The sequence below is a fragment of the Littorina saxatilis genome, linkage group LG12, assembly GCF_037325665.1.
Source record: "Littorina saxatilis isolate snail1 linkage group LG12, US_GU_Lsax_2.0, whole genome shotgun sequence".
NCBI lineage: Eukaryota > Metazoa > Mollusca > Gastropoda > Littorinimorpha > Littorinidae > Littorina > Littorina saxatilis.
In genome coordinates this window covers 44,172,114-44,198,568 of record NC_090256.1, presented here as the reverse complement: position 1 = coordinate 44,198,568, position 26,455 = coordinate 44,172,114, and the positions used below count along the sequence as shown (strand labels likewise).

The 26,455-nt window shown below is 41.0% G+C and overlaps 1 protein-coding gene across 1 annotated transcript; it reads right to left on the bottom strand.

Moving 5' to 3' along the window:
• Positions 1 to 10,224: 10,224 nt before the first annotated feature.
• LOC138982027 (protein mono-ADP-ribosyltransferase PARP14-like) lies at positions 10,225 to 25,100 on the bottom strand. The gene is made up of 7 exons (XM_070355242.1): positions 24,733 to 25,100; positions 24,254 to 24,408; positions 23,567 to 23,628; positions 22,962 to 23,231; positions 15,580 to 15,798; positions 13,887 to 14,034; positions 10,225 to 12,034 (listed from the first exon to the last, which is right to left on the bottom strand). Exons 1-7 carry the CDS (start codon positions 25,083 to 25,085, stop codon positions 11,688 to 11,690), a joined length of 1,554 nt encoding a protein of 517 aa, XP_070211343.1. The 5' UTR covers positions 25,086 to 25,100; the 3' UTR covers positions 10,225 to 11,687.
• Between the last annotated feature and the right edge of the window lie 1,355 nt (positions 25,101 to 26,455).

Here is a 26,455-nt window from a genome sequence, read left to right as displayed (position 1 = left end):
AGAGTTTGAAGAACAAAGGGGAGACTAAGCCGCTCATTTCTCGATCAAAGCTTTCACCCGGTGCTCGCTGTGGTCACACATTTCTCCTCTATTTCTTTATAATTGGCTTTCAGTGTTCTGTGGTCAAAGACTGTTTTTACATTTAGTCAAGTTTTGACTAAATGTTTTAACGTAGAGGGGGAATCGAGACGAGGGTCGTGGTGTATGTGTGTGTGTGTGTGTGTGTGTGTGTGTCTGTCTGTGCGTGTGTGTGTGTGTGTGTAGAGCGATTCAGACCAAACTACTGGACCGAGCTTTATGAAATTTGACATGAGAGTTCTTGGGAATGATATCCCCGGGCGTTTTTTTTCGTTTTTTCGACAAATACCTCTGATGACGTCATATCTGGCTTTTTGTAAAAGTTGAGGCGGCACTGTCACACCCTCATTTTTTAATCAAATTGATTGAAATTTTGGCCAAGCAATCTTCGACGAAGGCCGAACTTCGGTATTGCATTTCAGCGTTGTGGCTTAAAAATGTATTAATGACTTTGGTCATTAAAAATCTGAAAATTGTAAAAAAAATAATTTGTTTTTAAAACGATCCAAATTTACGTTCATCTTATTCTTCATCATTTTCTGATTCCAAAAACATATAAATATGTTATATTTGGATTAAAAACAAACTCTGAAAATTAAAAATATAAAAACTATTATTAAAATAAAATTTCCGAAATCGATTTAAAAACAATTTCATCTTATTCCTTGTGGGTTCCTGATTCCAAAAACATATAGATGTGATATGTTTGGATTAAAAACACGCTCAGAAAGTTAAAAAGAATAGAGATAAAGAAAAGCGTGCTATCCTTCTCAGCGCAACTACTACCCTGCTCTTCTTGTCAATTTCACTGCCTTTGCATCGAGCGGTGGACTGACGATGCTTCGAGTATACGCTCTTGCTGTAAAAATGCAGTGAGTTCAGTTTTATTCTGTTAGTTCGACAGCTTGACTAAATGTTGTAATTTCGCCTTACGCGACTTGTTTGGTTGTAGTTTTTACACTCAGCCAGTATGTGTCTCTCTAGGTGTGAGCAGTGTGTGTGTGTGTGTGTGCGCGTGTGTGTGTGTGTGTGTGCTTGCTTTTATTAAGGGGACTGATATACCGCTCCGATTTGATTCTCAACGTAGCTGCTGTCCAGCTATTGTCCATCGGAGTAGCGTCCAGCGAAATGTTTTCCCTCTTTATTGGCACGATAACGGTTGTGGTGAACCAGTGTTTGCGTGTTACAATGACTTTGACCGCTGGTACTGTGGTCCTAACGGTTTTTTATTGACGTTTTTTTTTTTATACGATCTCTTTCCTGTGTGGCTTTATTGCCAAAAAGAAGCTTTTTTGTGAGCAACGGGTTGCGTGTTGCTGTCGACTAGAACGATTTAGTCCAGTCAAAGATTTTGAGTCTTGTAGTTTTGCTATCTGTTCCCTCTGTGGTTTAAGGGTTTAAATACACCACACAGCTTTTGTTGCATGCGACTGGTTACGCTGCTCTCGTTTGAAAACAAAAAGCCTAGGGCCGAAGAGCATGCAATATTGTTGAATGCAACTCGTAGCACGGACAGTAAAGTAGGAGTTGTAGATCGGGTTGTTCTCCATTTGTTCCACGTGACTAGGGCAGTTAAGACCCTGTTGCATGGTGGGTAAAGTGTACTCTTATTGTCGGCCTTGAAGATACCATCGTTAACCATTAAAGAATTGTCCGGGTTTTGACGTTGACTAGAAGCACCCCTTCATTTTGATGTTGGCTTGGAGCACCCCTTCATTTTAATGTTGGCTAGGAGTACCCCTTTATTTTGATGTTGGCTAGGAGCACCCCTTTATTTTGATGTTGGCTAGGAGCACCCCTTCATTTTGATGTTGGCTAGGAGCACCCCTTCATTTTGATGTTGGCTAAAAGCACTCCTTCATTTTGATGTTGGCTAGAAGCACCCCTTTATTTTGATGTTGGCTAGGATCACCCCTTTATTTTGATGTTGGTAAGAAGCACCCCTTTATTTTGATGTTGGCTAGGAGCACCCCTTTATTTTGATGTTGGCCAGAAGCACTCCTTTATTTTGATGTTGGCTAGAAGCACCGCTTCATTTTGATGTTGGCTAGGAGCACCGCTTCATTTTGATGTTGGCCAGAAGCACGCCTTTATTTTGATGTTGGCTAGAAGCACCGCTTCATTTTGATGTTGGCTAGAAGCACCGCTTCATTTTGATGTTGGCTAGAAGCACCGCTTCATTTTGATGTTGGCTAGGAGCACCCCTTCATTTTGATGTTGGCTAGGAGCACCCCTTTATTTTGATGTTGGCTAGAAGCACCCCTTTATTTTGATGTTGGCTAGAAGCACCCCTTCATTTTGATGTTGGCTAGAAGCACCCCTTTATTTTGATGTTGGCTAGAAGCACCCCTTTATTTTGATGTTGGCTAGGAGCACCCCTTTATTTTGATGTTGGCTAGGAGCACCCCTTCATTTTGATGTTGGCTAGGAGCACCCCTTTATTTTGATGTTGGCTTGGAGCACCCTTTCATTTTGATATTGGCTAGGAGCACCCCTTTATTTTGATGTTGACTTGGAGCACCCCTTTATTTTGATGTTGGCTAGGAGCACCCCTTTATTTTGATGTTGGCTAGGAGCACCCCTTTATTATGTTGACTTGGAACACCCCTTCATTTTGATGTTGGCTTGGAGCACCCCATTATTTTGATGTTGGCTAGGAGCACCCCTTTATTTTGATGTTAGCAAGAAGCACCCCTTTATTTTGATGTTGTCTAGGAGCACCCCTTTATTTTGATGTTGGCTAGAAGCACCCCTTTATTTTGATGTTGGCTAGGAGCACCCCTTTATTTTGATGTTGGCTAGAAGCACCCATTTATTTTGATGTTGGCTAGAAGCACCCCTTTATTTTGACGTTGGCTAGGAGCACCCCTTCATTTTGATGTTGGCTAGGAGCACTCCTTTATTTTGATGTTGGCTTGGAGCACCCCTTCATTTTGATGTTGGCTATGAGCACACATTCATTTTGATGTTGGCTAGGAGCACTCCTTTATTTTGATGTTGGCTAGGAGCACCCCTTCATTTTGATGTTGGCTATGAGCACACATTCATTTTGATGTTGGCTAGGAGCACTCCTTTATTTTGATGTTGGCTAGGAGCACCCCTTTATTTTGATGTTGGCTAGGAGCACCCCTTTATTTTGATGTTGGCTAGAAGCACCCCTTTATTTTGATGTTGGCTAGAAGCACCCCTTCATTTTGACGTTGGCTTGGAACACCCCTTTATTTTGATGTTGGCTAGAAGCACCCCTTCATTTTGATGTTGGCTAGAGGCACCCCTTCATTTTGATGTTGGCTAGGAGCACCCCTTTATTTTGATGTTGGCTATGAGCACCCCTTTATTTTGATGTTGGCTAGAAGCACCCCTTTATTTTGATGTTGGCTAGGAGCACCCCTTTATTTTGATGTTGGCTAGAAGCACCCCTTTATTTTGATGTTGGCTAGGAGCACCCCTTTATTTTGATGTTGGCTATGATCATGAGCACCCCTTCATTTTGATGTTGGCTAGAAGCACCCCTTTATTTTGATGTTGGCTAGAAGCACTCCTTCATTTTGATGTTGGCTAGGAGCACCCTTTCATTTTGATGTTCGCTAGGAGCACTCCTTCATTCTGATGCTGGCTAGGAGCACCGCTTCATTTTGACACTGATACGCCAAACATTTCCACACTGACTTCTTCCTGCGTTTTCCTCAATCTATTTCAAAGATAAGCATAAACGTCAGTTACGTGTGTGTCAGTGTATGTTTGTGTGTCAGTGTGTGTGTGTGTGCGTGTGTGTGTGTGTGTGTGCCTGTGTGTGTGTGTCTGTGTGAGTGTGCGTGCCTGTGTGAGTGTGTGCCGTGCGTGCATATACGTTTGTGTGCGTGTGTGTGTGCCGAGTGTGCCTGTGTGGTGTTGTTGAAGTCATCAGCTGCTGTCAGCACAGTGTTGAAAGTGTTCAGTACTGTGATGTTTTATTGAGCTGGTCACAAAGCGGTACGGTGAACGATCCAACGAGGTGAACAACCTTTGTATCGCATTCTGACATTGTTGGCCTGCCATAGCCTGCCCGGAAGTAGAAAAATGAGCGACTGAGGGGAGAGTAACTTATTACCAATCGGTGCAAAATGGAGAGAAGAGCAAAAAGAAATAGATATTGCACTGTTCTTTAGTCAATCTGTTCCTTACATTCAGTATGACAATCTTTATAGCAATGTATTTTTTTTTCAACGATAAAGTGTACTTAGTTTGGTATAAAAACTGGTAGCAGCCACCTTGTAGAGTCCTACTTTGGGTGTAATCCACCCTTAAAAACACGCGATGAAGTTGCGGCACTGATGGCTGACAATCAATGTGGCAGGCCACTTCCGTTTTCTGCCGCCAATGTTTTGGTTTTTGAGAGCAGACGCATCCCATGATTTGACACGTCATTACAACGCTCATGTAGGGAAATGTCACTCATCAGTCAGCTGTTGTGTGGATAACACACACGACTCCTGCCAAAGCAAGGTTAGAATGGAAAAACAGAGCAGTGTAGCGATATTCTGTCGCGATTCGAGCGCGTGCTTTGCCGTCACGTACACCGCTTGACTGCCGAACCCATGTCGCCGAGTGAAAAAGTATGGTACGCGACTTTTGACATATTGAGAAGAGAGCAAGGTCACAAAACAGCTTCGTTTTTTTTGGTAAGGATAGCATATTATACTGAAAAAACAGTTGGTTTTGCTTCCCAGACTCTACGGCTTTCAGTGTCAACGTTCGTCTTTCATTGTTTATTTATTTATTTTTGTTTTTCTGTTTTTAGGAGCAGTTCTATAAACGGAGTGCGTTTGAAAAAAAAATCTTGTCTATATATTTTTGTTTATTTGTTTGTTTAAAGACCCTTTTGCTCTCAGAAAAGGCTTACACCATATTTGAGAAATACTATTAATTAGTTACGTTAACTTTTTTTTCTGGCGAAAGACTACAAAGATGTTGATCCATTTTGTGAACCCTCAACTTCACAGTCACCTGTTTTTTCTGTCAGAACAAGACAACAGAACATCTGAACTGCCCAGCAGTGGGTACAAGGAGTGGCGAAGGATACACTTTGTTTGCTGAAAATGTCCAACAGTTTCTTGCATGCGGTTTTGACCTTCCTGTAATTGTGGGGGTATCTCAACTAAATGATGGATCTGGGATTAAAGAGACTGTTCAGAAAAATAGTGCATCGTGGCGTAAGTCTTGCAGAGAAAAAATGGACAAGCGAAGTTTGGAAAGACTTCAAAAGAAAGCTGAGAAACGGCAGGCAGAGGACAGAGCAGCCACCTGCAGCTCAGCCAAAACAAGACGATCTGCTGGCACTCCGGCGTCATCCAAAGATAGTTGTTTCTTTTGTAATGAGAGCTCTGGCAAGTTGTACAGCGCAGCAACATTTGGACTGGACTATAAGGTGAGACATGCAGCTAACCTTCTTCAAGACAAGGACTTGCTTAAAAAGCTTGCTGCTGGAGATATGATTGCTACAGATTCACAATATCATCTGAAATGTTTGATTTCCCTGTACAATCGTGCCAATAAATACGAAAAGGAACTGAACTGTGACCAGAGCAACAGTTCTGTTTGTCATGGCATTGCTTTTGCTGAGCTGGTGTCATATATCCAGAGTTTTGAACATGACGAAACAACAGCCCCTGTGTTCCGTATGTCAAAACTTTGCACACTGTACAAAACTCGACTACAGGAACTTGGAGTTAGTTGCAGTCTGCATACCACAAGACTCAGACAGAAACTACTGGATGCATGCCCTGAGCTTCAAGAATGCAATACAGGTCGCGGAAGAGATGCTACTCTTGTCTTCAAACGTGACCTGGGATATGCAGTGAGCAAGGTTGTTGATCATGATTCTGACGCCTTGCTGCTTGCAAGATTGTCCGCAGAGAGATTTTCTCGAAGCAGCAAAACTTCAATGGGGATTTCCTTGAAAACTGCCAAGAAAATGCAACACCATCTTCGTTGAAAGCTCTCGTCAGTATGATTTTGGATGGGCCAGGAAACTCCATCAAAACAAGCAATCCATCACAAGAGGAGGCTGCATTAGGACAAAAGCAGTCAGTCACAGGCAGCGCTTACCATTTCTCAGCTCCTCGTATTTAACAGCAGAAAACATGCACCAAGAGATCCCTTGAAGGACACCCGTCGTAACCATGCAAAAGAGAAGGAAACTCTGCTTCCTGTTTACCTTGGACTGAAAATACACGCCGAGACCAGGAAGTATGGTATTATTGATATTCTGTACAATCTGGGTCTGTCAGTGTCCTATGATAGGGTTATAAGCATGTCCAATGACCTAGCCAACAGTGTGTGCACAAAGTTTGAGAGAGAGGGTGTGGTTGTCCCCCCACAGCTTGTAGGAGGTGTTTTCACAGTTGCTATGGTCGATAACATAGACCACAATCCAAGCTCCACTACAGCTACAGAGTCCTTTCACGGAACAAGCATTTCTATGGTTCAACACCCCTCTGATTGTGACGGAAAGCCAGAGTTTCTGTCTATCGACAAAGCAGTTCAAGGCCGAAGGTCTGTTGTACCCTTGCCCATCACCTACACACTTGTGTCACCTGTGGAACTGAATCGAGAAGCTGAAGTCCCTGTTGTGTTCGGACCTTGCAGGCCTCCTGTTTCTTCCGACACAACATGTAAGGCCGAACAGTATCGTTGGCTGGAAACGGTGAAAAAACGTGTTGATACCTCTGAAGAATATGATGGAAGGCAAGCAGTATCTTGGGGAGCTTACCACGTATAGGTGTGAAGCAGCAAGGAGACGAAAGGGTTGCCCAGATTGCACTGTTGCCACTTCTGATGGACAATGCACACTCTCCAGCACTCATAAAACATGTGATGCAAGTGATAAAGAACGGCATTACTCACCTCAATCCAGGTCAAACACCTGTCTTGGCAATGGACCAGCCGCTGTATGCACTGGCTAAAGAAATTCAGTGCTCATTTCCTGAGGAACTTGGAGAAGACAAATTTGTAGTCATGCTTGGAGGACTCCACATTGAAATGGCTGCACTGCGACTTCTCGGCGACTGGCTCGAGGGAAGTGGTTGGACCGCCATGCTTGAACCAGCAGGTATTGTCAGAGGAGGTGTTGCTGACTCACTTCTCAAGGTTTCCCATGTCCTAAGAACACGACTTGCCCACCAAACAACTGCTGCAGCACTCTACATTCTCCAACACAAAGCATTTGAGAAACAGAAAGCCACAGAAAATGCCAGATCAGACTTTGAACAGTGGTGCCTTGAGACAAGTAAAGAACAACCAATGTTTGCCTTTTGGGGGTTGGTCCTAGATCTGGAACTCTCTGTGCTGCAGGTCATCCACGCACTCAGAACATCAGACTTCGAACAGTTCAGTCTCATGCCATGGTTTTTTTCTCTTGACCATGTGCACTATGCACGCTGGATCTCTGTGCATCTCCGAGATCTGTTTGAAATGAGGAGGCGACATCCTTGTGTTCATCAAGCTTTCTGTAGTGGAGCTTTCACTGTCAAGAAAACAAAACGCCCTTTCTCTGCAATAACCTTGGATCATGACCATGAACAGTGCAATGTAACAGTGAAGGGTGACGGTGGTGCTGTGGGACTAACCAACAATCCAGGAGCTTTGCGGCGGTGGGTGACAGCAGGTCCTGAAATTGCACGTTTAGTCAGCAATTTTGAGCATGAGATGTCTACCTCAAAGTTGTTTGCTCTAATAACAGTTACACAACCGAAGGATTGGAGCCGTGCACGCATGAGGAGGCAGACACAAGGCTCTTTCTGCATGCTGCGGACTGTGTCAAACAGGGCCAAACAAGGATCATCATCAGGACTGCAGACACTGACGTCATCGTACTTGCCGTCTCCGTTGCACGTTAACTTCAAGCAGAGGAGATGTGGGTGGCGTTTGGAACTGGGAAGCATTTCAGGAACATCCCAGCGCACGAAATTGCGTCAGTTTTAGGCCCGGACAAGTGCACGTCGTTACCAGTATTCCACGCCCTTACAGGGTGTGATACGGTTTCCTTCTTTGCAGGGCACGGAAAAGCTAAGGGATGGCAGACGTGGAGCGTGTATCCTGAAGTCACAAAAGCATTTCTTCGGATCGCATCCTGCAGCGAGCAAGTGACTGCTTCAACCTTTGAAATCATAGAACGTTTTGTGGTCTTGATGTATGACCGCAGCAGCTCTTGTTTGAAAGTGAACGAGGCACGAGAAAAACTCTTTTCTCAGCGGAACAGATCCATCGAGTTCATTCCACCAACATCTGATGCTCTCAGGCAACATGTCCTCCGAGCAGCTTTTCAAGGACGCGTCTGGAGCTAGTGCCTTGAAAAAACTCCGGAGCTTCCTTCTCCTTCTGAGTATGGATGGAAAAAGGAAGGCCAGCTCTGGCAGCCTGTGTGGATGACACTGTGTCAGGCCCAGGATGCCTGCTACGAACTCATAAAGTGTGGTTGCAAGAAAGTGTGCAGAGGCCGCTGTAAGTGTGCATCAGTGCATCTGAAGTGTACTGCGCTTTGTGGCTGTGGTGGGGGATTGTCATCAGGATTAAGTGCATACTCGGGTGAGTGAAAACAGATGTACGTCATGCTCAGTCATTGTAGAGTTAAGAGAGATCTGACTGGGTAAGAGCTATAACATATTTCATTTTGTCCTAACGAGTGTGAAAATTCATACTCAACTTGTTTGTGAAAGCCGAACTCACGAAAAAAAAAAAAAAAAAATTGGTTTTTGTTTGGGGGGGGGGGGGGTAGATTTTTATGGGGTCAGGCCAGACACTTAAAATTGTATTCTTGAATCTTGTTATCTGTGTGAAGTAAATGTTTACCTCTTATCATTGTTAAGCTGTATTAGCATCAAACGTGTACGAAAAGTAATAACCTGTGCTCTTGATTAGAAATAGGAGCATTCTAAGGGTATTTTATTTGACCTAGATTGCGGACACAGCCCTGTCTAACTTAGAGTGTTGAAGATTGGCTGCTACCATTTTTTATATTCAGCATGGTGTTAGGTATCATCACAGCAAATTTCAGATTGCTATATAAAAATGCCTTCTGATGGCATTTTTTGGTGCTAAACAGATTGACTGAGTCGAAGAAGTCGCGTCTGCACACCGTCTTTTCCTTGCTATTTATATGACACAAAAATAAAACAACTCTTTTGGGCCGTCTCCAGGTCTTCTCATTTTCAATGTGAAAAAAACACGCCGATGATGAATAAGCCTTATCTTTCCTGCTCTCTCTCTCTCTCTCTCTCTCTCTCTCTCTCTCTCTCTCTCTCTCTGTATTTATTTCTTATGATTTTTAGTTGATTTATTTATATAAACATAGCAAGACCGTTGATAAATAACACATTTTAGTTGCAGGGAAGCAACTCCTTTACAAAATTATACGAACGAAAGTTACACCATCTTCTACAGTTACTTCCCTTGCATTGGTTAGGTCTGTCCGTTAGTAGGTTCTAATGCGTGTTGGTGGAAAACTATGGCACCAACAAAATAAGATGAGCTTTCAAAAGGCTATCGATTTCTTGATCTTTGACATATCAGGGTTCTGCTTCATTATGAGAATGAATCGCCGGGTTAATGGTCAAGAATAGTGTCCCAACGTCCATAAAGCTGTTACAAGCTAACAAACTTTAGTGGGCGAAGAGAAGGGCAGAGTGTTTTAAAACTGGGCCAAATCATCTTGTGTGTGTGTGTGTGTGTGTGTGTGTGTGTGTGTCTGTCTGTCTGTGCTGAGTGTGTGTGTGTTATCATTCATCGCGACATCTCAAACAGACACGCTAAAATTGTGTGTTAGTGTGTGTGTGTGTGTGTGTGTGTGTGTGTGTGTGTGTGTGTGCGTGCGTGCGTGCGTGCGTGCGTGCGTGCGTGTGTGTGTGTGTGTGCGTGCGTGCGTGCGTGCGTGCGTGCGTTATATTTCAATATTTGAAAAATGTCTGTTTGTTGCACTCAGATAATAAAGTTGTATGGAACTGAATTGAATTGAATTGAATTGAATATCCGATTCATCGCGACATCTTGCAGGCAGACACACTAAAATTGTCCTTAAACATTTAGCTCAGTGATCAGTGGACATCTGTCTGAATGAAAAACTACGTTTTACGCTTACAACAAAAGATAAGAGACAGTGACAGGTGATGAACAGTTAAGATTCTCACAAAGTGCACCTCGTTTAATCTGAATCGCGATCAAAGAGAGCAACAGTATGTGTTCTGAATATTAGCAAAAATGTACACCATTGGTTATACACAAATGAAACTTCCCGTGAATATTGCTCAAATACGACTTCTTGTTCAAGAAAACTTGCTGTAACAAAAGATATATTTCTGTTATTAGGGTTGCTACTCTATCAGCGAAAATCATATGAATTGTAATATTACACAATGCAGATGACAAGCAAAAAAACCACCACAAAGACAAGATATATACCTTGGGAAGAATCAAACACTCTCTTTCATACTTTAGAACACAACTTTTTGATATATTTACTAGAAGACAGACTGTACTGAAATTTGAGATAGACAATCAATATGGCACAAGATTTCTGAAACATCAGAAGATCAATAGATTCGTTGCTTATGTTCATACAAGGCAAGGTTCTTCTTAGTCTCTGCTTATTTGCTTCCAGTTAATTAAGAAAAAAACTTGCATACTTAATAAAAGAAAAAGCTCATTGTTACTCAAACCCTTTTCGTCCCCTCAAACGCACACATACACACATGCACACAGATAGCAAAACCACTTATACTATGCATTAATAAAAGCTTACAACGAATATGGAAACATACATCAAATAAATGTGTGATATGATCTTCAGACTGATCACAAAGCTCACAGGTGAAAATTTCCTCAATTTCCAAAACAATCTCAACTCTGCACAGCAAAATTACAGCACTGTTCAAGGTATTCACCAGATATTCCGTCAGCAATTAAATGTATGTCTCAAATTATTGTTTCTACTATATAAAATGCATAAAGACAAAAAGACATTAAACATGAAAAGGAAAAAAATTGTCTTAAATATACTGAATGATTTTATGTTCATGTTAACAAAATACTTCATTAGCATAACAAGGCTAACACATTTTTTTAATTATCAAGATAATTGTGACAGGGTGACGCGGTACGCTCTGCAGAGTTGTCTGCCGGCGAAGAGCGCTACAAAGATGAGAGTAGGATATTTCGAGATAAGTTGGGTTTTGTAAAGACGTCGTGATTTTAACCTCCCTAAAGAATGGATTGTGATGCGTAGACAGGTTAGAAGCGATATCATGGGTTTCGTGTGATTCACGAGGAAATGGCCCTAGCTTGACAGTTGTGTTTACGAGTTTAAGCAATATAGCTGGTTTTGAACTAAAAGCTTCACAGCAAAATAAAGCAATTCAATTAAACAATGCAGCACACACACAAAATAACCATCTTCCAGAAAGAATAAATAGAGGGACAAGTTCAAATAAAGATGTGAACATCTGGAAGAATTCCGCATGGGTTGTTACATGCTTATTCATCAGATTGGTCCTCTCTTCTGTTTTCTACCATAGCAATTATGTTATTGATACGGGTTAGTTTTACTTCTCGTACCCTGACTTGAATGATCATGCAAACTACTGTTTTTGCCAAGAAGCCCGCATCCCCTTTCCTCTCCGAGTATTTGCAGGACTAGAGCCCAGGCCCCACTCCCATGAGTCAAATGATCCACCAGAGTGATCTCCCTGCCCATCATCACCGCGTCTCCTTCCGTCCCCAGCAACTTTTTTCCTGGGCTCCTCGGTCTCCACAGGCCCCAGTATGCTGATGATGCCTGTCGCTATCTCCTCAACGGCGGCTTGGCGGCGTTCTTCACTGTCAGAGAAGATGAAGAGTGACACAGCGTCCTGCCTGGTGGGGCCCGGCCTGTATCCTCTTTGCCACACGGTCTCCCATGCTGGTGTTCTTGGACTCAAGTTGTTTTCTTTGAGAAGAAGAGGACCGGGCAAGTATCAAATCATTAATGAAAAAATAACACAAAAGTATTCACAAGCACCCTTGCCTTAGAAAGAACGGTCATTTTCAACAGACCATCAATACAGAGATGAGAGATGAACACATTGTTAAAAGTAGGGGAAAGGCTCCTAATATGGACCGGCTCCTAATATGGACCACCTCCGGTTCTGACAAACTAACGGCGCTAGAGCGCTCAAAACAATTCCATTCGCTTTATTCACCCTCTCTGGATAAGTTGCACATGTCAAAACAGTTGCAGAAACACAAACCTCAAAACCGTTAGGCTTTTTCGCTTTTTTGGACTTTTGGCAGCGTTCACTCTAAATTTGCCGCCTAAAACGGACTCGTTTCTGTCCACAGCCAAAGCTTTTATCACACAAAAATGGCTATATATGACAGCTAAGACCGTATTTGTTACATTTTAGCAGTGTGTACCCCGGGTTTTTACTGCAAACAAAAAATAATAGCAAAACCTCAAAGTATGTGTGAGTCCCCTAATATGGACCACCTTCAACAAATCGAAGAAAATAAAAGCTAAAGGCATTTTTAATTAATTCATTAAGAAGCTTGCTGAAAATAACCTATAACTAGCCCTCGAGATTTCAAAAAAATATAACAAATAGTCTTTTTTTTGTGTGGAAGTTGATAATTTCACTTATTTTCACTCTGTTTTTGATAAGCTTCTTCAGTTTCCTGGTGTGCTTCAAATAATGCTCTCATCAACCCGAAACAGCTAAATCTAAAGCATATTTGAATTTGTCTGACTTGCACACTAAGTTGTATCATGTTATTTTGAAGTATAGGGGGCTTTTTACAGTGATTCGTGAAGGCCGCTTCACTGGTCCATATTGGGCGCCCAGGCTCCTAATATGGACCATTTGTGATTGTTTCTGTATTTAATTTTTGCTGAATGTCTATCAAAGCTATTTCACTCTAATTAGGCCTAACGGTTAAACTAAGAGAGAAGGACTACCAACCACAAAATGAAACTTCTTTGCAAGAAAACAAGCTAGTTATCAGCAATAAACAAAAAGTGGTCCATATTAGGGGCCCTTCCCCTAAATCCCCTCATTTTCATTGTCTGATCAAGAAAACATCAGCTGAAAAGTTTCTTACACAAACATGCTCATCATAACTTTCGGGTCTCTCTCTCTCTCTCTCTCTCTCTCTCTCTCTCTCTCTCTCTCTCTCTCTCTCTCTCTCTCTCTCTCTCTCTCTCTCTCTCTCTCTCTCTCTCTCTCTCTCTCTCTCTCTCTCTCTCTCTCTCTCTCTCTCTCTCTCTCTCTCTCTCTCATGGAAATTTATTTTTAAATTTGTATCTCTATATACAGTTATAATGTGTTCAGTTGTATGTGATAGTTCTTTGGTTATATTGTTTTCTGTTCCTGTTGACCCTGTATTAGGGCGAGGGCTGGATGTAAAAAAAAAAAAAAGCATATATTCTTGCTTATAATCTATTACTCTCGATAATAAAAGTCTCGTCTCGTCTCGTCTCGTCTCGTCTTGTCTTGTCCCTCCCTCCCTCCCTCCCTCCCTCCCTCCCTCCCTCCCTCCCTCCCTCTCTCCCTCTCTCTCTCTCTCTCTCTCTCTCTCTCTCTCTCTCTCTCTCTCTCTCTCTCTCTCTCTCTCTCTCTCTCTCTCTCTCTCTCTCTCTCGCATCCATGATTCTGAAGCCTCCAGATTTGTAGCTGACCCACTGCTGACTCGTCACGTGTATACAGTCTGTCTTCTGTAGCACACGAGAAGTGACAGTGAAGTTCACTTTACTTACTTTACGAACCACTCATACACAATAACAGTAAGTGCGGACTTGTCCATACCTCTTCCTCTTCTCCGACCAAATGCACTTGGTTCTGAATAGTAGCTGTGTCTGTTCACTGTTGGTTGGGTAGCGTTCTGCGGTTGCATTTGACCACCCTTCGCACATACTCTCTGCCGTTGCCATTTGCTCTGTTCTGCTCTGAAGGCCTGAAAAATACATAATGTATATAGTCCGACCAGCACTGGAAAACTAAGTTAATAAACAAAATCGGGACTCTGACAAAGTAGAGTTTGCATTCGGAAACAGTTGCACTATTTACACTCATTAATTAATTAGAACAATTCCGAATCATTTTCGAGTCAGTTTTCATCGCAGGTGTGGCTAAATTATAGCATAGAAAAATACCCTTGGGCTTTTTAAGATTAAATTTTCCAGAAAACGTCTCCAAAACGGGGTTTTCAATACATTGTCCTCAAGTTTCTTTTGTTAAGTTAATATTCTATGTTCGGAAATAACTCTGTCCGGATATTTAAGCAGTGTGGCGGAGGAAGAGCCCCTTTTACTGACCCAAGCTGCTTTTCAACTAGCAAACAGCAACTAGATCGCTACTGGCCGGCTTTAACCTGTCATGGCGACGATCGATTAAGTTCGATGTGTATGTTATGCAGCTTGCGCCTACAATAAAACTTTTCTCCTTCGAAAAATGTATTCAGAGTTCACGATTCATTGCGGCAATGATTGCTGGCCCGCAGTGATCACTGACAACGTGTCTTGACAGAGGTCACGTGGGTTTGGCTTGAGGTCATGTGTAGTTTAGGAAAACAGCTGTGCTTAGTTATTACTGACAGTGATTGGCAAGCCATCGGCGGCAATTTGTGGCTCCCATATGCATATTTTCGAAAGAAAAGGGTATCATATCTGGCGCACACTGCATAACATACACATCAGGGATGGCTGTTAGTCGCGATGACAGGTAAAAGCCGGCCGGTAGCGAGAAAGTTGTTGTTGCTAGTTTAAAAAGCTTGGATCAATAAAAGGGGCTCTTACTCTGCCACAACGCTTAAACATCCTGTCAGAGTTATTTCCTGAAAACAGCTATTGGTCTAGGTGATGGTCTCCCATATCATGACAGCTGAGTTCTCTCCCTCTTTCGCACAGATAAATTGATTTGGGGTGACATTTAGGAAAACTGCAATTTATACTAGAGAATCACACTATATTATCTGCTGTCAAACATACATTTTACGTGATCATATCATAACAGATGCGCGTATTTCATGTCTATCGTTCAACAGGAGCGAACATCCAAAAAATCACCATGATGCAAAGTCTGACATGAATCTGAGTTTTATAGCTTGTCTCTAAATGACATGTAACAAGATCGGCCTACCATGGCTGAATAGTTGCATTTGTTATGAGTGTCAAACCCCGCACACACGCCCAAGCATAAAGTCATCCCTGCTTTGGCTGCTTTTTATCCCAGAATGTTAACTTTGTGTTTGACATAAAACTAATCTCACTACTGGTCCTGCCAGGATGATGAGACTGAAAGGAACGTGGTCAGGTCCAGGACTTATTCTGCACTCAACAAGGACTGCTGTATTTTGATATGTCCCTTCTTCATAAAGGCATAGGATACCTTTTTCTCAAAGTTCATTAGTTAGCCTGCAATCAACCTTGATTTGACTGCGTTCGGGCTTCGAAGATAAATCGTGGGTATTTTTACCACTCAGTTACGAGTTACCATTTACCTGTAAAGTGCGGAAGTCACTTGGAAGCATGACAAAGTTGATGTTTTCCAGGCTTGTCTTCCCTTGGTCCATGAAATCTGCCACAGCGGCGATGCTAGTCCTGGCAGCAAACTCCACCGGGTATCCCAGCTTGCCCACACCCAGGGCCGTCATCGCCACAGTCTTACAGCCTTTCTCTGCAGCTTTCCACAGACACTTCTGCACACGTTCTCTCAGCATCTGGTCAAAATAAAACACAAAACATGTGGACATAGCACCATTAGACACAAACTCTCATGCAAAGAGTAACTATAGTCGCGTGAAGCGAAATTAATACATTTAATCAATCTGCCCAACCCAAGAATGAAAGTGAACTCACGGCATTTTTTCACTAAGACAATGCTCAACAGCTTTGTCGATTACATACATGTAGAGGAAGGGCCCCTAATATGGACCACTTTTTGTTTATTGCTGATAACTAGCTTGTTTTCTTGCGAAGAAGTTTCATTTTGTGGTTGGTAGTCCTTCTCTCTTAGTTTAACAGTTAGGCCTAATTAGAGTGAAATAGATTTGATAGACCTTCAGCAAAAATTAAATACAGAAAAAATTGCAAATGGTCCATATTAGGAGCCTGGGCGCCCAATATGGATAGTCACCTGGCTGGCTATAGTGGGAGGGTTACTTTTGGTGGTCACATTAGATATTATGTTTTTTGGAAAGTTCGTTTTATTTGCAGCCACAGTTCGGTAAACGACAAATGGCTAAACCCAACCACCTAAGAATAAGAAGCGTTTGTGTAACATGACCCATATTCTGCAAAAATGCAGCCATGACGCAGGGGGTAGGTTACAAAAAAACGTCATGTACCGCTTGACTGCATACGGATATAAGCAAATTATACCTTAAACGAAAGCTAAAGATTGTTGCCATCAGACAGCAAGTAAAATGCCTAATTCGTATACACAGTTTTATTTTTAACAACATCTGTATAACATGCGGACGACAAAACAGGAAATGCCATTTTCTCAATCGATATGTATAGCTAACTGAACGCCTGGTTGAAACCGCAATCAAAAACATCTTGAAAATTGTTTATTCTCACAGCTAGAATTATTTTACATCAACAATTGTTAATTTACCGAGGAAAACAACAGTCATATAAGATAAATAATGGATGATTCTGAATCAACTCCGAAAACCGAACCGGGTCGAAGCAAAAAAGAGTTTACACATACACAGGCTTGAAAAAGGATAATTTGGTTCAATATGTTAGATTTTTACCCATAACGTTAAAGATCAGCTCAATATAAAAGGAAAGTGATCATTGTAAAAGGATTTTGCTATCGCAAAATAATTCAACTTCCGGTTTTACCACATGGCGTCCATAATATTATCACTTTATTACATAGCGTGCATTTGTCAGAAATTATACTAAATGTTAGAAGCGATCTTAAAGTGAAAGTAACGTTTAATAAAAGTATGCGCATTTACTTATTGATTGATATATGACTAAAATAATGGACATGTAATTTAAACGTACAATACGACATTTTGTACACTACCTCTCTAAAAAAAACGCGACTATGACCGACCGATATGTATGTGTAAATTAGGTCATTGTTAGTGATGAAAACGGGGTTTCTTTAAAAGATAACACGCAAACTGTGAAGTTCAAGGCCATAAATGATTTTAGTACGACTTCTTCAAAACAGGTCTGTTTTTCACTCCACCAGTTTCAGTTTTAATAAAATATATGTATAGCTGTCATTTTCAAAAAACCTTATCTGCAATTCACTTAACCAAATACACCATGAACCCAGAAGATATTAGAGTGAGACACTTTACAGTGAAATATGTTATGATTCCCCTTATTTCAAAATATATGCATTTTAATTGGCAGACACGATTCACGTCGTAGGTACGTGTCGTCTGGTGAGGCAACTGTTAGCATTTTTGTCGTAAGAATTGACATTTTTAAACATAAATCATGGACAAAAAACTAATTCTACAAAAAGTGCAGGTTTTCTTGGTATAGTCAGTTAAAGCATCTTAAAATTCAAGAAATTGTGCAATTACGTGTATGTATTTGAAATGGCAGACAATATTGAATGAAAGTGATTTTTGACTGATTGAAACCCTACCCCCACTAACAAAATGGGCCCTGAGATTAGGGGTGTTAGTTAAAGATGACTGAATAATGGCTATGCTTTTCCCCTAAAGTATTCAAAACCTAAACATATTCATAGGCAAGATGTTCTACATTAACACAATTAACTTTTTAAACATATACATATGCTTAGTACACGATACTTCCGGTTTTTCTACCGGATGACTTATACATTTAGGGGGTAAACACCTTATCGTAGAAAAAGCTTTATTTTCAAAAAGTGCAAGTAATTATTAAAAATCATACATAATATTTATATATAGGAGTTAATTTTCCTTCGAAAGTCATTTGTTTCAAGTGGCAGACAATGTCAGTTGGAGAGTTACATGTACGTAAAGCGTATAACTGTTGTCTGTGATTAGTGCATTGTGGACACATTGGCACCATTTGATCCTAAATGCTAAACGATGTCGTGATCATACCACAGTTTTAGGATAATTTTACATCGCATCGATTACTAAATTGATGGTAGAATTTCACTGATAAATTCTATTTCCGGTAGCGTCAGTGCCGTTATCTTTTTCTTTTTGTAATAAGGTAATAACGAATGAACCACGTGTCACACTCTTATGCTAGTCTTTAAATGACAATTCCAATTCTAGTAAGTTAAAAGGCATGTATTGCGCGTTACATACATTTATACCCCCCCCCCTCCCCCCCAGGATTACAATGCAAGTAAACACATATAAAGAGATAGTAACGTTTTACATGGTTACACGTTCAGTAGTGAACGTAACGTGTGGTTTAACAAAATTACTTGCACATACAATAGTGAAGTCTGTCTGTGTGTCTTTGTTTGTGTGTTTGTCTATGTCTGTCTGTGTGTTCGTATGTTTGTCTCTCCCTCTGTCTGTCTATCAGTCTGTCTATCTCTCTCTTTCTCTCTGTGTCTCTGTGTCTCTGTCTGTCTGTCTGTCTGTCTGTCTGTCTCTCTCTCTCTCTCTCTCTCTCTCTCTCTCTCTCTCTCTCTCTCTCTCTCTCTCTCTCTCTCTCTCTCTCTCTCTCTCTCTCTCTCTCTCTCTCTCTCTCTCTCTGTCTCTCTCTCTGCGAGGTAGGTGCACTTAAAGAGAAAGCAATACAGAAAGAAATGCATTTCTCTACCAATAATGAAGTTTGTCTGTCTGTGTGTTTGTGTGCGTGTTTTTTTGGTTGCGTAAGTGTTTCTCTATAAGCATCTCTACGTCTTTGTTCGCGTACATAAGTGCGTGCGTGCACGTGTGGGTGTTTCTGTGTCGGTTTGTCTCACTGTGTATATGTCTGTCATTTTGTCGGTATGTTTGTGTATGTGTCTTTGTGTGTGTGTGTGTGTGTGTGTGTGTGTGTGTGTGTGTGTGTGTGTGTGTGTGTGTGTGTGTGTGTGTGTGCGCGTGCGTGCGTGCGTGCGCGCGCGCGTGTGTGTGTGTGTATGCGTGCGTGCGTGTGTGTGTGCATGTGTGTGCGTGTGTAAGTTTGTGTGTGTGTGTGTGTGTGTGATTGCAATTATTCCTCCTTTTTACATTTAGTCAAGTTTTGACTAAATGTTTTAACGAAGAGGGGGGAATCGAGACGAGGGTCGTGGTGCGTGTGTGTGTGTCTGTCTGTCTGTGTGTGTGTGTAGAGCAATTCAGACTAAACTACTGGACCGATCTTTATGAAATTTGACATGAGAGTTCCTGGAAATGATATCCCCAGATGGTTTTTTTCATTTTTTGGATAAATGTATTTGATGACGTCATATCCGGCTTTTTGTGAAAGTTAAGGCGGCACTGTTACGCTCTCATTTTTCAATTAAATTGGTTGAAATTTTGGTCAACTAATCTTCGACAAAGCCCAGACTTCGGTATTGCATTTCAGCTTGGTGGCTTAAAAATTAATCAATGACTTTGGTCATTAAACATCTGAAAATTGTAAAAATATATTTTTTTTTATAAAACGATCCAAATTTACGTTTATCGTATTCTCCATCATTTTCTGATTCCAAAAACATATAAATATGTTATATTTGGATTAAAAACAAGCTCTAAAAAGTAAAAATATAAAAATTATTATCAAAATTAAATTTTTGTAATCAATTTAAAAACACTTTCATCTTATTCCTTGTTGGTTCCTGATTCCAAAAACATATAGATATGATATGTTTGGATTAAAAACACGCTCAGAAAGTTAAAACGAAGAGAGGTACACAAAAGCGTGCTATCCTTCTCAGCGCAACTACTACCCCGCTCTTCTTGTCAATTTCACAAACATAAACAGATAATGACGTCATTTTAAGTGGCACAAACGTGTACATGAATGCCTTCCCTTTCGAATGATTTACAGTTATAGAATTTCTGTCAAGCGGTTTAAGTTTTATGTCCGTTTTATGAACCCAACCCTCAAAACAAGAATAGTAACGCCAAAGAAGGAAAACATACACACAAACCAACGTTTTTCTCACCGGTGGTTTGGAATATTGCCCCAAAACTTTAGATTTAGTGTTGTGGTGTTAAAATCTATCAGAAAAATGTGTTTGCTAACGTGACGCCAAAAAGTAACCAAAACGGTCCTTAGCCGACTGACTAGGACCAGTGAAGCGGCCTTCACGAATCACTGTAAAAAGCCCCCTATACTTCAAAGTAGCATGATACAACTTAGTGTGCAAGTCAGACTTATTCAAATATCTGTTAGATTGAGCTGTTTCGGGTTGATGAGAGCATTATTTGAAGCACACCAGGAAACTGAAGAAGCTTTTCAAAAACAGAGTGAAAATAAACACAAAAAAGACTATTTGTTATATTTTTTTGAAATCTCGAGGGCTAGTTATAGGTTATTTTCAGCAAGCTTCTTAATGAATTAATTAAAATTGCCTTTAGTTTTTATTTTCTTCGATTTGTTGAAGGTGGTCCATATTAGGGGACTCACATATACTTTGAGGTTTTGCTATTATTTTTTGTTTGCAGTAGAAACTCGGGGTCAAAACTGCTAAAATGTAACAAATACTGTCTTAGCTGTTATATATAGCCATTTTTGTGTTATGAAAGTTTTGGCTGTGGACAGAAACGAGTCCGTTTTAGGCGGCAAATTTAGAGTGAACGCTGCCAAAAGTGAAAAAAAGCGAAAAAGCCTAACGGTTTTGAGGTTTGTGTTTCTGCAACTGTTTTGACATGTGCAACTTATTCAGAGAGGGTGAATAAAGCGAATGAAATTGTTTTGAGCGCTCTAGCGCCGTTAGTTTGTCAGAACAGGAGGTGGTCCATATTAGGAGCCGGTCCATATTAGGAGCCTTTCCCCTACATACCTCGCGGCCGCGGTGACATAACACGTTTCAATCCATTTAGTTATTCAACCCTAAGAATAGTCCACATATATATAAACTTGCACCACCCAACCCCCCTCGACTCCCTTCCCACCACCATCACAAACCTGACATGCTCAACATCCTCCACATTTAAAACAAGAGGCGAAGCCTTCAAGGCTCACGTAAGAAATTGACAAACAGTAACACAAACTCAATCACTCCGTCACACATACACACACACAGTAAGCATAGGTGACACGGTGCAAGAGTGCGAGACACTAGATCTAGATCTGTCTGTCTGTAGCCTACTTACGGGGACACGACTGCCAGATGGCCAGATCGACACTGCGCTTTCGACAGCGCTTCCTCGCGCAGACACTGGAAACACGCTGTGCAGATTAACCTGTAGGAAATCTCCTTTGGTATCTTCTTTATCTATTTTTCTGGAGCTACAAAACCGAACAATGTGAAATCGTCTTCTCCGAATCGGCGAACTGCAGCTCGGTGATAACTGTATCAATACCACAATCCTTCACGCGATCTGACCTAACCTTGACCCCTGACCTGGTCTACATACCACACACGACACAAACCAATCAGCTGTTTTTACCCCCCCCCCCCCCCCCCCCCCAAAAAAAAAAAAAACCCCACCACCCGTTTTCTCTGGATACACACTTTAACTAGGCCTACATACGTGCCGACAAAATGTTGATCATTGTTTCAATACTTTGAAGCTGTTGCTTGGATAATAACCAGGTAAAATTAGTATTTCGGTGTTCAGTCAAATGTGAAAGTTTCTATCACAGACATACATACATACGCACGCACGTACGCACGCACAGACAGACAAAAGTTAGCATCGCAATAGGCTACACTTACGTGAGCTAAAAAAAAGAGTTACTACATTTTTTGACTACATTGAGTTTTGGCAGGCTGAGACAAAATATGTGTACACTAGGGTGACCTCATTTCTGACACTATCATCACCGATAATCTAGCCTAGACTAAAATACCCCAGACACTAAGCTGTGACCAAATCAAACAATGACATCATAGCTTGATGAGCTCAGGACTTATTTTCTTGAAAACTCAGTGGATATTTTCAGGGGTGAAAACGTCTTCTCAAGCAAACATTTTCATGCTGTGACTTTGACATTTGACAAAAAACATGGTACACATTGGTCATGTCTGCTGATTAGCAACACCAACAATTGTGTACAATTTGGAGGCTTTTGCTCCCAGAATATCCGAGAAAACCTCAACTTAAAGGTTTTATGAACATGACCCTGCTGTGAACCCAAAATGTGATGAGGGTCAACCATACTAGAGTCATATTCGCAGATCATCAGACCCTTTAAGTTTGCAAAGTTTCAAAACACTGAGATAATGTCAATGTGAAGTTTTTATGAATCGAACACGACCCCGCTGTGACAAAAATTTGCCGAGGGTCAACCAAACTGGGGTCGAGTCGGGCGATCATCAAACCCTAGAAGTATGCAAAGATTCAAAGCTCTAACTTCAAAAACATCCGAGATAACCCCAACGTTAAGTTTTTCGTCCACTGACGGCCGGATGGCCGGCCGTCCATACAGATGGACATAGCTCATTACGAAAAAAAATGAGAGAAAAAAACTTCTGGGGATATCATTCTTCCCAACTCTCATGTAAAGTTTCATGAAGATCGGTCCAGTAGTTTTCTCTCAATCGCTCTACATATGAGACAGACACAAACACAGACACAAACACATACACCATCACCCTCGTCTCGATTCCCCGTCTATGTTAAAACATTTAGTCAAAACTTTTTTTTTTAAACAGCCATGAGATGGTTTAAATTAGGACTGCTGAAACAAACAGACAAAGTTTCTTTGTTTAGGATCACATAAATAAGGGTAATGGCTCACACAAATTTAACAAAAGCTTGAACTCAGACAAAGATTTAAATAAAAGCAAAGCTTTGATGGCTAAATACACTTTTACCTTGATCACGCCGGGACCCCAAGGAGGAATGTAGACGTAGAAAATGTGCTTGGCATTGAGTTGTCCAGGGCTTCCTACCAGAAGATGTTGATCAGCAAGCTCCTCGTTATTCTCATCAATGCATTTGACAGTCGTCCGGTAATTTCCAGTTCTGTGCTGAATGCTGAACTGCACAAACTCTCCTCCATTCATCACCAATGACCTTGTGACCTTGCTTTTATCAAGGTCAAGGCCAATGTCAATGTCCAACGGGACAATCAGCACATCAGCCTGAAATAGAGCAGTTACCTTTGTTAACACCAACAATTTCTATTCATTCATATAAACTCAACTTGTTGGTACTTTTATTCATGTAGTAGCAATTGCACACGAGTAAACACTGACTTACCAACACATGGGTTCAAGCACATGCATGCATGCATGCGCAAACACATATATGCTCAATTGTTAAATAGGAAAGTATCAAAACAATAGATTCAAATACAATCCAAGATATTTTAAGCAGAGTGAAATCTTTTAATTTTTTTCATTTTTAATACCTTCAGTAACTCTCATGCACACACATCTTGGATGGCTACTGTGAATCAGTGAAGATATGTGCTTACCTTAATTCTTGATATGTCACCCATAGAAACAGAAATCGTGTTTGGGGGAGTGTGTCTGCTACCTGAAACACAGACAACACTTTGAAAAGTTCAAACAGGCAGAAGCACACTTGCGTACATTCTTTTCAGAAACATATCCTCTCCAAGTAGGAGACAGAAAAAAACACTCAGTTAACATGTTTTCAACTTTCTTAAGCATTCACAATTATTTCAGGCAAACATTGTATGTGACAAGTATTGTTCACACTGGCATGCTGTCTTCATGGGATTTATTATATCTTTGTTATTTCTCACACACCAAAGATAAGCTGAGAAGCTTAATTCATGCTATAACTGTCTTAAGAAATTGTCTTATTTTTCTTTACGTGCCTCTTTTCCTTTTCTTTCCTCTAAATTCCAACATCTTTACTAGTCTTACTCCAAATGAATCCCAGAGTGACTCCTATAACTGGTCTGTGCTAATCTCTCAGTACATAAACACACAGAGACACAGAAACCAACACACACACACACACACACACACACACACACACACACACACACACACACACACACACACACACACACACACACACATGTTTACACACTATCTCTCTTGAAGCAAACACTATCATCACTTCATATAGAGAGTAATACAATGTAATTTTTATAAGAAAGAATTGTCCAACTTTTTGTGTAATGTCTCACCGATTGGTTGACAAGACAAACGCTGAAAGGTTGCAGGGAAGGGCGACAGCTTTGGCAGTGAAGGACCGTCCTGATCCTCCAAGGCAAAGGTGAGTCCATGCAAACAGGCTGCCCGGCCAGAACACAGGAAAACATCGCGCACACTGCTGTTCTCGCTAATAAACACAAAAATAAATAAATAAATAACTCAAACAAGTATACACACAGATAACTATTCACATAATCACACACAGCAATTAACAACAATATGTACACCCGCTGTAAGCGTGCATAAACATTGATATTAAGGTGTCATATCCAACTTCATCCCCTCCAAGCAAAACAATGAAATATTATGTAACAGTCGTAATAACTTTCTCCCTGCTTTACATGCACAAATAAATTGACAAATGTGCAGTACACCATCGGAGTTGTCAATTGACACTCCAACTCACCACCACAACACACAAACACACACCTTTTGTGCTCGTGATACGTACCCATTAAAGCCAAGAGCATGGCAGCAACACATTGCAATTCCTTTGGTGGCCGCACCAACGGGTTGAGGGTCATGGCTGCCACATACATCCACACCAAACACAGGCAGTGCCAGGCTGCTGAAGTGGTGGCGATCACATTCCTGGAAGATATCCGTCATCAGGGCTTGCAAGGCGGAGTCAAAAGCTGCGGATGATCCCTCAGAGAAGTAGTGAGAGAGGTCGACGTAAATCACAGCTTTGCAAGGAAGAGCGCCTGACTGGGTGACGTTGATACCTCTAGGTTGGTCTGATGACTGACGTTCGTCCCTATTGCTGCTATTTCCATGGTTCTTGGGGCGTGCACCTGTATACATTAACAGTAGGACACTGAACAGAAATCCTTGTGGTCATTCAGCATGACCATTATTCAGCAGCATATATTTAAAGGTACTGAACTTGTCAAATCTAGGTGCACGGAGCCCCTGGGGCTTTTAGTCATACCTCAGGCAGCTATCCATTAGAAGAACTACCAAGTTTTATTGACTTGCACCCAAAGAGTCAAGAACTGCGATTTTTTTACGAATTAATTTCGTACTCGGACCCGGCTGGTCTTGACCTATTTTTGGATCTAAATTTAGATCAGGTAGATCACCACATCATGCACAAAAAGACACGTCACTGGCAAACTATGTCAGACATCATCATGAGTTTGTGTAAAACAAAATGGAGGCCGGAATCACTCAGTTGAATCGAACTCCGACCAAACACCACGTAATAACTAGGTTAATTTATGCACTCGCGTGAACAAGAAACTGTCGAGCTTCACAGATGTTGTCGTTGGGTAGTTTTGGGTTTGTTTTACTACCGAAGGAGGATTTTTGAACTGTAAATGCACTCAGCTGCAACAAAAACGCAAAACGAAGGCTGTGAGCTGCACTGTGCCTTTAAGAAAATATCAACTTTAAGCTAAGTTACAAAAACAAAAGAATTCTGTACTCACCAATACAAGGACAGCTCATACAATACTAACTCAAATGTTCGCTTCTGGAAACTTCGTAAAGAATTTTTTTAATTTTTTTATATATGGTTGCCAAGCACATCATTGTGGGGCGTTAATCAATTAACATGCATCCGTCCTCACAAAATGTATTTTCATTCATCCTTCAACAGTTACAACTCAAGGAAAAACTAGAATATTAATTCTTTTCTTTTTACATTTTGTGAAGTTTTGACTAAATGTTTTAACATAGACGGGGAATCGAGACAAGGGCCATGGTGTATGTGTGTATGTGCGTGTCTGTGTGTGTGTGTGTGCAGAGCGATTCAGAGAAAACTACTGGACCGATCTTCATGAAACTTCACATGAGAGTTCCTGGGTATGAATTCCCCAGATATTTTTTTATTTTTGCGATAAATGTCTTTGAAGACGTCATATCCGGCTTTTTGTGAAAGTTGAGGCCGCACTGTCACGCCCTCATTTTTTAACCAAATTGATTGAAATTTTGGTCAAGCAATCTTCGACAAAGTCCTATGGGATTGAATTTCAGCTCCGCAGCATAACAATTAGTTTGCTCATTAAAGTTGTCATTAAAATCGAACAGATTCAAACATGATTGCATCGAATTCCCAAATTTCTCATGATTTCAAAAACATATACATATGTCATGTTTACTATAAAAAATTTGCTCAGAATTACAGAAAATAGGTTTAAGTAAGTACTGCGTTCGCGCGCGGATATGAGCGT

What these genes read in the sequence shown, in the direction of transcription:
- LOC138982027 (XM_070355242.1), bottom strand. Translation starts at nt 25,085, where the DNA reads ATGTATACAGGTGCACGCCCCAAGAACCATGGAAATAGCAGCAATAGG. An exon ending in CATGCTCTTGGCTTTAATGG is followed by an intron (nt 24,409 to 24,732) that starts GTACGTATCACG and finishes TGTGTTTATTAG; the next exon opens with CGAGAACAGCAGTGTGCGCG. An exon ending in TTTGTCTTGTCAACCAATCG is followed by an intron (nt 23,629 to 24,253) that starts GTGAGACATTAC and finishes TCTGTGTTTCAG; the next exon opens with GTAGCAGACACACTCCCCCA.